Source organism: Primulina tabacum, chromosome 5 (genome assembly GCF_025594145.1).
Source record: "Primulina tabacum isolate GXHZ01 chromosome 5, ASM2559414v2, whole genome shotgun sequence".
Lineage (NCBI taxonomy): Eukaryota > Viridiplantae > Streptophyta > Magnoliopsida > Lamiales > Gesneriaceae > Primulina > Primulina tabacum.
The window spans coordinates 17,078,970-17,093,957 of record NC_134554.1 but is presented as its reverse complement, the minus strand read 5'-3'; the positions used below and the strand labels follow the sequence as shown (position 1 = coordinate 17,093,957).

The following is a 14,988-nucleotide window of genomic DNA, read 5'->3' as shown; positions in this document are numbered from 1 at the left end:
TTAAGAATTTTCAGAACCGATTCCAACTTCTGACATTTCAGTTGTTCGAGGATGTAGCTTCTTCTACGCAAGGCCTCGATTACATTTTCTGTTTTGGCAAGCTGAAAGACCCTCTTCTCAGCGTTCATTATTTTCCCATAGGATCCTTTCTTCTTGAAGTAAGCAAAAGAATGAAAAATTCGGACCTTGTGCCACTCATCAAAGAAATTCATGTCATCATTGGCAGAGCTTTCTATTTCTGCCAAATGAAGATCAACACCTGTGGTCACAGTTGTTCTGAGTCCAAAAAGTTGTGGTTCTTCAATCATCTTTCCTTTGCCTTTGTCGGTTGATGAAATAGGCAAAATGGGTCGAAATGCAGAAGACCCCCTTGTTGGTTCTCTAATCACTATTCCAGACATTGGTCTGAAAGTAGGAGCAGTAGATGTTGCTGGAACAGATGCAGCAGCTTGCACTGAAGTAGGAGCATTAGATCGTGCAGATGGAACCACTTCTGGAAACACCTGTCTGATTGGCACTTTCTCAATTTCAGAAATTGCTGCTGTCTTCTTGATTTTAAGAACAGTCCGTGCTTTCTTTTTTATTGGAGTTGGTAGGGATGGTTGAACATCAGCAGCAGACTCTTCTGATACTGTTTTATCAGAATCAGTAGAGATGATCACTCTTTTCCTTTTAATCTTTCGTTGAGGTTTCTGAGTCTCGGAAAGAGTCTCTCCAATCTCCTTTTTCAAGGCAACAAATTCAGCCACGGTTGGCTTGGGCCTTAAAGTGAGTACATTCTCAGCATCAATCAGTGTTACCGAAACAGCATCCTGTTCACTTGTAAAAGCGAAACCAGCATCCTTGAGCATTGTGCTGATCTGAACAGCAAATCCAGAACTTTTCTTGATGACCATGTCTTTCATGATTCTGAATATGAAATGATTCCAATCCACTTTAGTTCCCTTAGTGATGGCAGCCATCACTTGAACTTTCTCCTTTGTTAACTTGTCGAACGTGCCAGCTTTGACTAATATAGCCTTCGCCACAATATCAGCCAGAATTTGATATTCCATTTTGAGTAACTTTTTGTGGCAAGAAGGAGACAATTCTTCTCCAGTGGCTGAGAAAGTGCTAAGAGCAATAGACATTTCTAGCTTGAAAATATCAGATAGTTCAGAAGTACCTGAAAGTGGGAGGAGAAAAGTTGCGCCCAATAGTGCGGCATCAATGGAGATGGATGCATATCCTTGAGAGTGGAGGATCTTTCCTTCATGCACAGTTGCCTTAGCGTAGAAATCCAGAAGAGCATTTTTGTATATCACAGCTGGTGCTTCCAAGAAGTTTCGAAGTCCTGATTTCTCAAGGTCTTGAAACATTTTAACAAGATTCTTATCTTTGACATTGAGAACCGAAGCAAAGTTGACTTGATATGCATTAAGAGTGTATGCTCCGGCCATTTCTCTACGATGAAAGGATCAGATAAAATTTGCAGTAGATAGAAGATGATTAAGAGAAAGCAGTAGCTGAGTAGCAACAGTTTTGAAACGGTAAAAGTGAAAAATGAGAAGGTGATATTTTAAAATGAATGTACAGCCGTCAAGTAAACATAAGGACACGTGTCAGTATGTTCATGGTTGAATGTTTGAAAAGACTTGCAAAGTTTGTCAGAGACGCGAATGATTTAAAAATTTGAAATAGGCGGGCTGTCCAGACGGTTACTAAAAATAATCAGAAGAAGATTTTTCGTTTTATGATAACGTCTGCTGGAAGTTTCAGAGTGCTGAAATATTTGAGCACTGTGACAAAACCAGCAGACTTGTTGTTTTATCGAAAAGACAAATACTCTATCTGTTTTCTGAAAAAGGTATAAAAATCTTAGTCTGACTAAGATACTGTTCCCCCTCAGTAAATGCAACTAATAAGTGGATATTAAACACCAAACGACTTTTGGTAATCTTTCAATCTGAACCGTTGAAAATGAACAGTCGCAAGAGTCTTTGTGTCTTCCGAAGATTACTATAAATGCCTGCACAATTTAAACGAAGTTAAACATTCATAATCTAAAATGAAAGCTCAAGTTAAAGAAGAGTTAGAGTCTGATCCAGGGGCCGAAGCAAAAATGTTCTGAAGGAAGTTTGAAGATGTCATTCTTTACGTAATGATCATTGGATCAAACTCCTGGAGTTGTAATGTCAACAATCAAAAAGATTTGTTGCTTCCATTTAGTCGGAGATGTAGCATCGATCTTTTCCAGAGGCTTTCTAATGCAATAAGAGAGTGCTGGTTGATCGATGAAGCTGATGCCCTGTAAAGTATCTGATTATACATTAGTGCTAACAAGACCCAAGCTTGCTAGATTCTTACTAGACCCAAGCTTGCTGGAATCTTTTCGAAGCAGGCCATCCTTTTCCTGCTGAAGATACTACGATCTGCTGATATTACTGAATGCAAAAAGTTTAATGTAAAGCTTCTTGTTAAAGAGCATTTGTTGATCTACTGCATTTACTTCTGCATCGTTTAATGTATTGGAATGGTTTCTAATAAAATTTCAGTTTAAGTACTTGATATTCCCTTCTGCTTTCCTACAAATAACTTACTGTTGGCTAAATAAGATAAATAACTGATGAATGATGAATAAAATTCAGAAGAAGAGAAGTCGTCTTGATAGCTTCTACTGGAAGATAAAATAAGCCTTGTTTTGTTAATGAGACAAAATACCTTTTGCTTCTGACACAGAATCACAGAATATCATAGTAAAGTTTTTCCTAAATTAGTGCAATATATGGTAACAAATGATTAGAAAAACCTGGAGGCTGTTCAACATAGACTTCCTCTTGTAGTAGACCATTAAGAAACGCACTCTTTACGTCCATTTGATATACTTTGAAGTTTTTGAAAGCAGAAAAGGCTAAGAATATTCTGATAGCTTCGAGCCTAGCTACTGGTGCAAAGGTTTCATCATAGTCTATTCCTTCTTCTTGTCTAAATCCTTGTGCCACCAGTCTTGCTTTGTTTCTTACAACTGTTCCTTCCTCATTTAGTTTGTTTCTGAATACCCACCGAGTTCCAATGACAGCTTGGTGAGAAGGTTTAGGTACTAGAAACCAAACTTTATTCCTCTCAAATTGATTCAGCTCTTCTTGCATAGCTTCTATCCAACTGGGATCCAAAAGAGCTTCTTCAATCTTCTTTGGTTCATCTTGAGAAATAAACGCAGCATGTATGTATTCATTTATCATTTGCCTTCTGGTTCTCAAAGGCGCTGCTGGATTACCAATAACCAATGATGGAGGATGAGATTTTCTCCAAATAAAAGAATTTAAAAGGATATCTTCCTGATTTGATATGTTGAGATTGTTCTCGACGGAACCAGTAGTAGGTTCTTGAGTGTCTTCTGCTGGTATTGGCAGATCTAATGTCTGTACTTCTGGTTCCACTATCGGAATGTCTGGTTCTGGATTTTGAAGATCCTTGATGTTTGCTTCTACATCATCTTCATTGTCCAGTTCCAAGTGGATCCTGTCTAACCTGTTACTTAAATCTGACGTGTTAGATATTTCAGGAGCACTGCTGTCTTCATCGAAGACAACATGAATCGACTCTTCAACATTAAGAGTTCTATTGTTGAAAATTCTAAAGGTTTTTCTTACAGCAGAGTAACCAAAAAATAGTGCAGCATCTGATTTTGAGTCAAATGCAGTTAAGTGATTTTTGCCATTATTTAGTACAAAACATTTGCAACCAAACACATGAAAATAAGATACGTTGGGTTTATCCCCTTTCCATATTTCATACGGAGTTTGATTGTGCCTTTTGTTGACCATAGTTCTGTTTTGCGTGTAACAAGCAGTGTTAATTGCTTCAGCCCAGAAGCGCTGAGAGATGTCTGCATCTGCTAGCATTGTTCTAGCTGCTTCTTTTAGAGTTCTATTTCTCCTCTCAGCTACTCCGTTTTGTTGAGGTGTTCTGGCAGCTGAATATTCATGATGAATCCCCTGTTCATCCAAATATAACTCAAGATTTTTGTTAGTGAACTCAGTACCCCGATCACTTCTGATTTTAATGATGGAAGAAGATTTTTCATTTTGAATCCTTTTCCGAAGCTTGATCAGGAGGCTACTGGTTTGATCTTTTTCTGCGAGAAATATTACCCAAGTGAATCTAGAAAAATCATCAATAACAACAAGAGTATATTTCATTCCCCCTAAGCTCATGATAGGGATTGGACCAAATAGATCCATATGCAGTAATTCCAGACATCTTGAAGTTGACTTGCTATCTTTGTTCTTGAAACTAGATCTTATCTATTTCCCAAGCTGACAAGCAGAACAAACATGATTTTTAACAAAATTAATATCAGGTAGGCCATCAACTATATTCTGCTTTTTGAGATGATTGATTGACTTGAAATTCAGATGATTCAATTTCTTGTGCCATAGCTAGTGTTTATTACTAAGCGAGGAAACTAAGCATGTAGGAGTGTTGACATGATTTGAGTTCCAAGAGACTCTGTAGTTGTTGCCTTCTCTCTTTCCAGTTAATACAGTAGTTTCAGCAGAATCTCTAACTACACATGAGTGTTTCTGAAAAGCTACAGAATAACCATTATCACATAGTTGACTAATGCTAATTAGATTGTAACAAAGGTTGTCAACTAATAACACATCATTAATGGTTATGTTACCATGGATAATCTTACCTTTACCCACGGTTTTACCTTTTGAGTTGTCTCCAAAAGTTATCTTTGGTCCAGTGCAACTCATTATCTCGGAGAGTAGGTTTTTCTGTCCAGTCATGTGTCTGGAACATCCACTGTCCAGATACGATGTAGAGTTACTGATTTCTGTTTTCTTCTGCTGTTCCTGCAAACACAAATTTTAGTATCTGGTACCCAAATCTATTTGGGTCCAAGCCTTATCAGTCATTTGGGGACCCACATTTGTACAATTTTTGTACTTCGGGTATCTATGGAAGTGTGTGCAACAAAGGGTCTGTTGTTTTTAACATTGTGAATCCTAGTATGTTGTTCTTCCCTTCTGTTTCTGTTGTCCAGCCTGTATCTCTTCTGAACAGGTTTAGAATTATAGTACTGGTAGTTTTTAACCTTTATAGGAGGTTGTCTTCCTGAGTTGAATCCACTCATGATTCTAGAACTCTGGTCAACTTTTTCTTTAGGTTTAACATAACCCAGACCATAGTGCATTCTTCTGTTCATCTGATTTACATTCCTTTCTACTGAAACAGTAGGTACTTCTGGTTTCTGTACCACACTGGATTTCACAAAGTGAATATACTTCCCTTTGCACATATCCAGTTTTGGCTTAGTATTTGTTTAAGAGGTTCCTTCATTATTACAAAATCCGAGACCACTCCTGTCTCCAAATTGTTTTTGTAACTCTTGCATCTTTTCCAGTGAAATAGAAGACTTGTTCCAAGCATTTACCAGTAGTGATAACTTCTGGTTTTCAGAAAGCATCTTCTGGTAATCTGCTTTTGCTCTTTCATTCTCCGTTTTTAATTTACTCATCTCAACTTGTAAATCATTACAGCTGTCTACTTGCAAGCAAGTTAACTTACTGTTCTGATCCTTTAAGTTCTGATTTTCGATCTTAACTTCTTCGAATGATCGAGAAAGTCTAGAATACTCTTCTACCATGTCATGTAATGCATTAACCAGATCAGTTCGTGTGAATTCGTTAGAATCAAAATCAAATACCTCTCCAGATGTCGAGGTTGAATCAGTGTTTGACATGAGACATTTAACTTCTTCTGCATCACTATCACTGGAATGACTTTCTGAATCAGATGACTCAGAACTGGAGTCCGCCCATTTGGATTTGCTTTCTTCAGCAATCATTGCTTTTCGATCTCTTCTGGACTTTTTGTCATTCCTCTTGTGATCCTTTCTCTTCTGGTCATCCTTATTTGGTTTAGGACAATTAGCAATGAAGTGATCTATTTTTCCGTAGTTAAAGCATCCCGTATCACCAGATGGTGAATCTTTCTTGAAGTTGCGATTGGGACCCTGATAAGTTCGATGGTTCTTTCTCATGAACCTGGAGAATTTCTTTACAAACAAGGACATAGCATCACTACTGATTTGTTCAGCAGTCTTCTCCAATGTACTGTCAATGATCACAGTAGGTAATGCTTGAGGTACAGCTGTAGCAGCAGTAGAAGAGGTAGTAGCAGTAGCAGTAGCAGCAAGAGCCTTGGTAGGTAGACTTGAGGGCTTTTCTCCACTTCTTACCTCCAGTTCGAACTCGTATGCTTTCAGGTCTGCAAACAAGTCGTGCAGTTCCAACTTGTTTAGATCTTTGGACACTCTCATAGCCATTTTTTTACATTCCATTCTCTGGGTAAGGCTCTCATCACCTTGAGAGCTATTTCTCTGTTGCTATGCTCTTTACCCAGAGCTGTTAGCTCATTTACCATGCTACTGAATCTTTCATCGAACGAATTTAGAGTTTCACCAGCTTTCATTTTTAGATTTTCGAACTTCTGCATTGCTACAGACAGTTTGTTTTCTTTCATTTGCTCATTTCCCTCACATATCTGGATGAGCTTTTCCCAAATATCTTTTGCAGTAGAACACATTTTAATCTTGCTAAAGGTATTCTTGTCGAGAGTTTTATATAATATATACTTTGCAACATTATCAAGGTTGGCCTTCTTCTTATCTTCGCTGGTCCATTCACTTCTTGATTTTTCAACCATCTGCGGTGCACCCTCAATAACAACAACAGCTGTGTTAGGCTTTAATATTTTCAATGGACCATCTGTGATGACATACCACATGTCATCATCTTGTGCTGCAAGATGAGCTTGCATTCTAATCTTCCAATCATCAAAATCTTCCTTAGAGAACATAGGGATCTTGCTAAAGTGTGCCATCTGTTGTAGTTTTTCACGAACAAGAATAACCTGCTCTGATACCAATTGTTGAGGATCGAAGTTGAGTTTAAAGGGGGGGTGAATAAACTCTAGTTTATGGATGGCTAGGCATTATTTTAGGGATTATGTTGAGGATCGAAGTTGAGTTTAGAGGGGGGGTGAATAAACTCTACTCGTTTTTCCTTTCTTTTGATGAGGTACTAAAATCCTGTTAGAGATAGTAGTTTATCTTGTTGCGTATACCTTCACCTAGATTACAATTATAGGTGCGAAAACAATCTGATGAAGTAAGTGAAAGACAATAATAACAGTAGGCAGTAGTTGTTTATGAAAGTTCGAAGATGAAATCTTCTACGTCTCCCCTTCTCCTGTTTCCAGAAGGTATAACTAAAAGACTTTGGATATCACAGTACAACTCTTGTACACACCCACTTCAGAAGGACTTACACCTTTGCCTACTGAAAATCTTAGTTACTCGACTCAAAAAGAACGTGATACAAAAGGTTCTGAAAAGACTCTTTTCAGATTACAAGCTCTTCCTGATAAAGTATAAGTGTTGTAAAAGACTGTGAAGAGTGTAAGAATCAGTAGCACAAGATGATCTTCAAAAGATCATATATTTGCTATGAAGCGTGTGCTACTTTTCTTTGTGTTGAACTCAAAGTTATCAAGGAATTTTGAGGTTGTCTCGTTGAGTGAAATAGCGTTGATCCTTGAAAAGATATTATGCGTAGAGTTCTCTTTCTGTAAGGGTTTGTTCCATGTATATATAAGCGACTGAGTTCAACGTTTATGATCAGAAGATGTCTTCAGATTTCTGATAGAGTCAGTTTTATCCAAAAAAAAAAAAGTTCCTGCAGAAAAGCTATAAAACAATCAGTCCTGTTTTATACTAAACTCGGTAAAGTGAATTAAATGACTCTGTATAGTATTTAATGCTGCAATTAATACTAGTACTTGGTAACTTTAACGATAACATTTAAAGTAGTCACGTTAGGCAACATCTTCTACTGATTTTGTTTTTCCATCCTTTCTACTGCTTTTGTTTTACTAGACCAGTAGCTTCTGATTTTCTTTTTGTCTACTGTTTTCTTAAAGAGTGCTGCTGGTCTGCTGGTTTTTATTTTCATCGCCACAATTAATTCATGTCTATCAATTTCCCCCTTTGTGGTGATGCCAAAACCTAAACAGTAGGAAAGCGTTAAATAACAGATAATCAGTTAGCAAAAGGATAATATCAATGAAATTAACACAGTAAATTGTCAATCAGTTCCAATGTCCCTGTAAACCCTAATCAGTTCCAATTTTCTCTTCACTTCACCAGCTCTCTCCCGTCTACATCTCATCTGCGTGTTAACCCTAACGCCGCTTCATCATCACCTCACCGTCACCGTCGTGCACACCCTAGCCTCGCTTCCCCCCACGCGCGCGCGCCTGCTCCAAGCCTTGCCTCGCCCAGCCGCAGGCTCGCCCCTTCCGCGCGCTCGCCCATCCGCAGGCTCGCCCCACGCCGAGCGCTCACCCTCTCCCCCTCCACGCGCTCGCCCAGCCGCAAGCTCGCCCAAGCGCGCACCACCCTCTCCCGGCGCACACCACGCCCTGCACGAGACGCACTGCCGCGCACGCCCAGACGCCCTCACGCTCGCCCCTCGCCCTGTTGCACGCTCGCCCAGCACCTGGCCGCACGCTCGACCCTGCCGAACGCCCTGCCCAATCACTTGCACGATCGCACCATGCGCTCGCCCAAACCATCACCTTCGCCCAACAGCTCACCCCAACGTCCAAACTGGCCCTCGCCTAAGCACTTCCTCGATGGGCCTGTCTTCCATTTGGGCTAGGGATGGGCCAGGGGTAGTGGGCCCATCCCTGGGGTATCACCTGGCGCCGCGTCTGGGCGTGCGCGGCAGTGCGGGGCGTGGTGTGCGCCGGGCGAGCGTGGTGCGCGCTGGGGCGAGCATGCGGCTGGGCGAGCGCGTAGAAGGGGCGAGGGCGAGCGCTCGGCGTGGGGCGAGCCTGCGGATGGGCGAGCGCACAGAAGGGGCGAGCCTGCGGATGGGCGAGGCAAGGCATGGAGCAGGCGCGCGCACGCGGGGGGAGGCGAGGCTAGGGATTGTGCGAGGGTGTGGCTTGCTGGCGAGGCTGGCGACGGTGCTGGCGCGAGGGTGAGGGCGTTTGGGCGTGCGCGGCAGTGCGACTCGTGCGGGGCGTGGTGTGCGTCGGCCGAGCGTGGTGCACGCTGGGGCGAGCTTGCGGCGGGGCGAGCGCGTGGAAGGGGCGAGGGCAAGCGCTCGGCGTGGGGCGACCCTGCGGATGGGCGAGCGCGCGGAAGAGGCGAGCCTGCGGCTGGGCGAGGCAAGGCTTGGAGCAGGCGCGCGCGCGTGGGGGAAAGCGAGGCTAGGGTGTGCACGACAGTGACGGTGAGGTGATGATGAAGCGGCGTTAGGGTTAACATGCAGATAAGATGTAGACGGGAGAGAGCTGATGAAGTGAAGAGAAAATTCTGTAAGGGAGAAGTGAAATTGAAACTGACGGACGGTTGGAAGAAAATGCACAACTTTCACCCGGTAACCCGAGTACAGCACAACTAATCGAACTTTGAACCTGCAATTCAGTTCGACTCGGGAGGGGGAGATTGGTGATACCCCAGGGATGGGCCCACTACCCCTGGCCCATCCCTAGCCCAAATGGAAGACAGGCCCATCAAGGGTCGAGGTATTCTCCTATAAATAACAGGTTTGAGTGTTCAGTTCATTCATTCAATATATTGTTTTCAGCATCGCCCTTAGCTGCTCCCCCCATATATCCTTAGTCACTGACTTGAGCATCGAAGAGGCTACGCTAGTACACCCTCATGGCCCCATTCTAGGGATGGCAATTTTCCCCAGGGTTTCGGGGCTCCGCGGGGAAAACTCGAAATAGGACGGTTTCGGGGATATGTTAATGGGTTTGGTTTCGGGTTCGGGAATTTTTAAAAATCCCCGAAATATATTGGGACAGGTTTGGGAATCCTATCCCCATACCAAACCCTCCCAAACCCGCCCCGATAACATATATATATACATATACAGTTATATATATTTATAAATACAGTAATATATATATATATATATATAAATTATATACAGTAATATATATATATATAAATACAGTAATATATATATATATATACACAATAATATATTCGGGTATTTCAAACGGGTTCGGGGACATGGATTTTATCCCCACGGGTTCGGGGACGGAGATTCCCCGATTAGGTAGATCCGGAGATGGGTGCGGGGATGGGAGCGGGGATATAATTAGGGGACGAGGATGGGGATGGCAAACCCGCTCCCGCCCCGTCCCATTGCCATCCCTACCCCCTTCTAACGGTCTTCTTTGTGATTTCAGGCTCAGGACAATTTCAAAGCCCTGCGTCTGTACTAGTGACACTTATATATATATATATATATATATATATATATATATATATATATATATATATAGACATGCATGTGGCTAGAAGTGGAATGTGGAGGGAATGCACATAGTGGCGGAGCCAAGAATCCGATTCTACTCGGGCTAGAATTTTAAACTCTAAAGGCGTGAAAAGCACACTAGCTCCGCCCCTGAATGCACATACTAACGTGTTCCCTTTATTAATGATAGAGATCGCAACGGGACGGAGAAGGAAAAGAGAGGGTTTGTTGTCCCCATCTCCACCCTGAAATCTATTCCTGCCCCATACTCGTCACTATCTCCGCCTCGAGTTATTTTGAGGATTCAAAAAAATACCCGAATCCAAAAATTAGTCCCCAAAACCGTTCAGATTCGAGTGTTCCTCGTGGGTCTCAAACCTACGAGATAAATTGTCATCCATAATTATTGATTGAACATTTCATTTTATTATACTATATATTTACTTTTTTTAAATAAAAAAAACTGGTGAGACATAGTATGGGAGTTATATAAAATAGCTATTTCCACACCTCCCTGGAAACCGGCAAAATCTCGTTCTAACAAAGAATGTTGTCTCGATCAATGTTTCCCATGTGAAGCAGAGGAAAAAATGAAGAATAAAGTGTGAAATCTATTATCAATTTAATGTCGGAATTAAATGTACATTCATGGAAAGTAGCAGACAGTTGTGTGTCTAAATCATGTTATTTATGAAAGTTAAAGGCATGTAAAAATTTAAAATAGATCTGTTGTGAGACCATATCACGAATCTTTATCTGTGAGACGGATCAACCCTTTCGATATTTACAATAAAAAATAATACTCTTAGTATAAAAAATAATATTTTTTCATGGATGACTCAAATACGATATACATATAATAAAATACGACTCGTGAGAACGTATCGTACAAATTCTTACCAAAATTAAAGTGCTTGTGAAGATAGAGAAGCAACAATATTAATTAATTGTAGATAAGACATACTTTTTATTTATATATATATATATTTGACAAACAAATAATATTATTAATTACAATTCTTCCAGCCATTTTTCATTTCTCTCCTCTTTTTTACTCATGGAAACATATCAAGAGTTGTATTTTTCGTTTATATATTCTCGGATTGTAATGCACATTTCTATAAATAAGCTCATTTCAATGAACAGAGCACACCCCTCATGTAGAATATTCACTGCTTCTTTGATCCTTTCCTGGTGATCGGGAGGATCGGGAGGACCGGGATAACCAGCCTGTGTGATCCACGAGTCGACGGTTTCCATCGAGACGCCATCCAAGAATCTCATGTATAATTCGCCTATGATTGCTTCTTCTGCTGCTTAAACTTGTTTAATTTAACTAAAAGCTCTGTATACAGGATCTCGTTCCATGCATCCGGCACCCCGGGGAGGCACCAATGGCTGCAATCTTGGAAACTTAAAGGCGATCTCCTCTCTTCTTCCGAGAGATGTAGTTTCCGGTATATTGATGGATGGCCATCCTTCCGATAATCTGTCATTCTGGTGACGTTCATATATGTTACATGGGTCTTCATTCCTTTAAAAACCTTCTCCAAAACAGTCATCTTCGGCGGATAAGGAGTTAGATACGTTTCGTTCTTTATTGGCTCGGTTTCGTGGTCGCATTGCCCCCCTGAATTCCATTGCCCACCACTACAAGCAAAATGCAATACTTCATTGAAGAATCTATGGATGTACAACCTTCTATACTGAAGAAATCAATAACTAGAAACTAGATAATAGCATTCTTATTCCACGGTTTGATCTTATCGTAATGCTTGAACTCGTATCGTACAAGTGAGCATTTTGGTCAAATTACTACCTGAAATGAGATGCTGAATAGCCCCTGAAGAACACGAGAGATTTCATGGGACTGATATTGGCATCCACCCATCTTCCCCACGTCGTTAAAGCCTTTCGAAATGCTTCGTTCACGTCTAGATCACTGTAAATATGGCTCCCTTCTTGGTAATAGTCCTTCCTGATTTATATGAATGATAATTTAGCGCATTGTAATGATAGTCATGCAACAATAAACTCATCGAACAGAGACAGAATTAATTTTTTTACCCTCTAGAAGTCTTCTCATGAGTCCACCAGTGTCCAGTGTTAAACACAATTACGTCTGCATTTTTATATTTATCAGCTGAACTCTCAATCATATCAAGCCTGAGTGTTTCCTTCTTCGTTCCATTTTTAGACGAGACTTCCCACTCTTGAACCAAGAAAGGAGATACAAAAAACTCCACCCTGCATTTGTAGTCCTATAAAAATCACACAAAGTAAGAAAACTGTCAAAACAAAGATAAAGATCGTATCTCTTGAAGACGGAAAGGAAACACACAGACACACATACACATACACACTAGTTTAGCGATTTACTTCAAATATGAAGGCATAAGAAGCTTCTGCCCGAAAATGGTGCCGGCCGGATTCTTCATAAACTTTTTTCTGATCTTTTACAGAGTTCTTGAGGATGCAGATAAGAGATTCCCACATGTTCCTGTTGAGGGAATCGCCAACAAAAACTAGCCTTTTTCCTCTCAACAACTCCAGCATATGGCTGCCGTTCAACCTGAATAACATTCAAAAGATCAACAACGTATATCAATTATAACATTACAAGAAAGTGTGAGATCAAATAATTCACTGTCATAATCCAATCCCACATGAACAGAAAATTGAACTCATCAACCTGAGAACCCAAACTTTCTTTGAGACAGTAGACTGTTCCGGGATTGCGTTATCATGGGGTAATTATCTAGAAATGTAAATAAAACAAATTTAAACCAAACCAATACAAGAAATTATCAAACTGATGTAGCAGTTAGAATGTCACTCTCAGTGAATGATCTACCCATAAAATTCATTCTTCAGAGACCCAAATTTTTTAACTTGGAGACAAATAAATAAACACATTAATCACAAGAATCTGAGTATTTGAATAAAGGAAGACTAGATTTTGCCACACACCTTGGAAGAGCGCAACCTTTTGGCTTCCACTTAAGTTTGTGGTAGCCATTGTCAGGTCTACCGTTAAGAAAACAGTTAAATTGCTCATCAATCAGAGAACAAGAACCGGGCTTGTACAGCGGGTAAGAGTCGTCTCTTGCCCAATTCCCATCAAACAGATCACAATTCATCAGAGAATTTATGAGGTCATACATCCCTTGTTTCCCATTTGAAGTATTAGCACTAGTGTTCGGCTTCTTCATCAAAGAAGAAGTGAGATTCTGAATCAAACCCTTATCTGAGGTTCCTTTTCCTGATATCAAAGTAGAATTTTTCAACGAATTCGGTGGCTGAATGACAGTTCTGTTCGCAGCACTGCTCTGATTTGCCTTCAAGACTTCAACTTTGTCTGCAGACGTTTCCCCCCGAGTCTGATTTTGCTCCACGGCTTTATTTTTATCACTCAACTGGTAATTTTGAGTCTGATTCTTGACACCTGAAGACCCTTCACTTGATTTTGTTGGGGTTGCATCGTTTTGCACCGTCTCACCGACAGAAGGCTTCTTAGACAAACTCGTAGCATTATTAGACTTCAAGTCATCAACTTTATGAGTTTCCACTTCGTTTCGAGTCTGGTTTTTTGCGAGAGGAGTCTCTTTATCCAAACGCGGTGCCAAAGATGACGAGTTTTGAGATCCAGCACTGTCGGTACGCGAAAAATTATGGGATTGCGAGGGAGACGACGAGTTTGTGAAGAAATAAGAGAAAACTGAAGATACGCGAGATCTATACGACTCATCCGAGAAAACCGAAAACGAAGTGGGAGAACTCGAACTAGCCTCGCCGCCGCCTCTAGTACTTACGGCATATATGTTGGTGAACCATGGAGAAGAAGAATTTGAAGAAGGGCTGAAGGCAAGAAAAATGGTGAAGGCAATGAAAACAAAAACAAACCCATACGCAATCGCAAAGGTTCGCTTCGTTCTGAAGATTGAAAAGTGGATTTTGAAGTCGGAGAACAGATTCCCACCATTAATCGGCCCATATTTCTTTATGTCCGCCATGTGAGCAGCGAATGTCTTGCAGCAGCAGCAACAGCAAAATCCTTGAGAATATATGAGAATTTTCTTGGAGAAATGGAGAGAGAAAAAGAGAGAGATTTTGTTGTATGGTGATTGGAGTGTTATGATACAGACTACCACTGAGATAGAGGGAGAGAGTGTTTCTTTATCAGAATAAGAAATGTTTTCCTGCGTATGTATATATATTGCATGTATACGTATATATATGTACACTCATGTTAGATGATTTTTATTTTAAAAACAAAACGAGATATACAATATTAAATCAAATCGCAACGTTAACATACTAAATTAAAGAAGAAGAAAGCGAAACCCTTCCTATCACATCACACATAAAATGGTTTAAAAAACAACACATAAATTGACCATTGAAAATATAATATTCCGAAGTACTGTACTCTTCCCATAAAATAGAGCAAAACAAATACATAAAAATACAACATGACTATTTTGCAATTGTTATGATTGCATTTCAGTAATTTGGTAGAATTTCCATATTGATCTTCAAATGAATAGTGATCTCCAAAATAGAGTATGAGTTGAAGATGCTCGAACGTTGATTTATATATATATAAAAAAATTACCAATTCGAAGAAAATTCTCGAGATAATAATTTGCAATCTTCT

General features: G+C 40.4%; 1 protein-coding gene across 1 annotated transcript; it reads right to left on the bottom strand.

Moving 5' to 3' along the window:
* Positions 1–11,282: 11,282 nt before the first annotated feature.
* On the bottom strand, positions 11,283–14,514 carry LOC142547145 (protein trichome birefringence-like). The gene is made up of 5 exons (XM_075655266.1): positions 13,302–14,514; positions 12,711–12,903; positions 12,399–12,592; positions 12,151–12,309; positions 11,283–11,981 (listed from the first exon to the last, which is right to left on the bottom strand). The coding sequence occupies exons 1-5, from the start codon at positions 14,342–14,344 to the stop codon at positions 11,627–11,629; spliced, it is 1,944 nt and encodes a 647-aa protein (XP_075511381.1). The 5' UTR covers positions 14,345–14,514; the 3' UTR covers positions 11,283–11,626.
* Between the last annotated feature and the right edge of the window lie 474 nt (positions 14,515–14,988).

Coding starts and splice junctions, on each gene's coding strand:
- LOC142547145 (XM_075655266.1), bottom strand. CDS start 14,344: ATGGCGGACATAAAGAAATATGGGCCGATTAATGGTGGGAATCTGTTC. Junction 12,593..12,710: donor CTTATGCCTTCATATTTGAA/GTAAATCGCTAA, acceptor TGATTTTTATAG/GACTACAAATGCAGGGTGGA. Junction 11,982..12,150: donor TATTCAGCATCTCATTTCAG/GTAGTAATTTGA, acceptor TTTTGCTTGTAG/TGGTGGGCAATGGAATTCAG.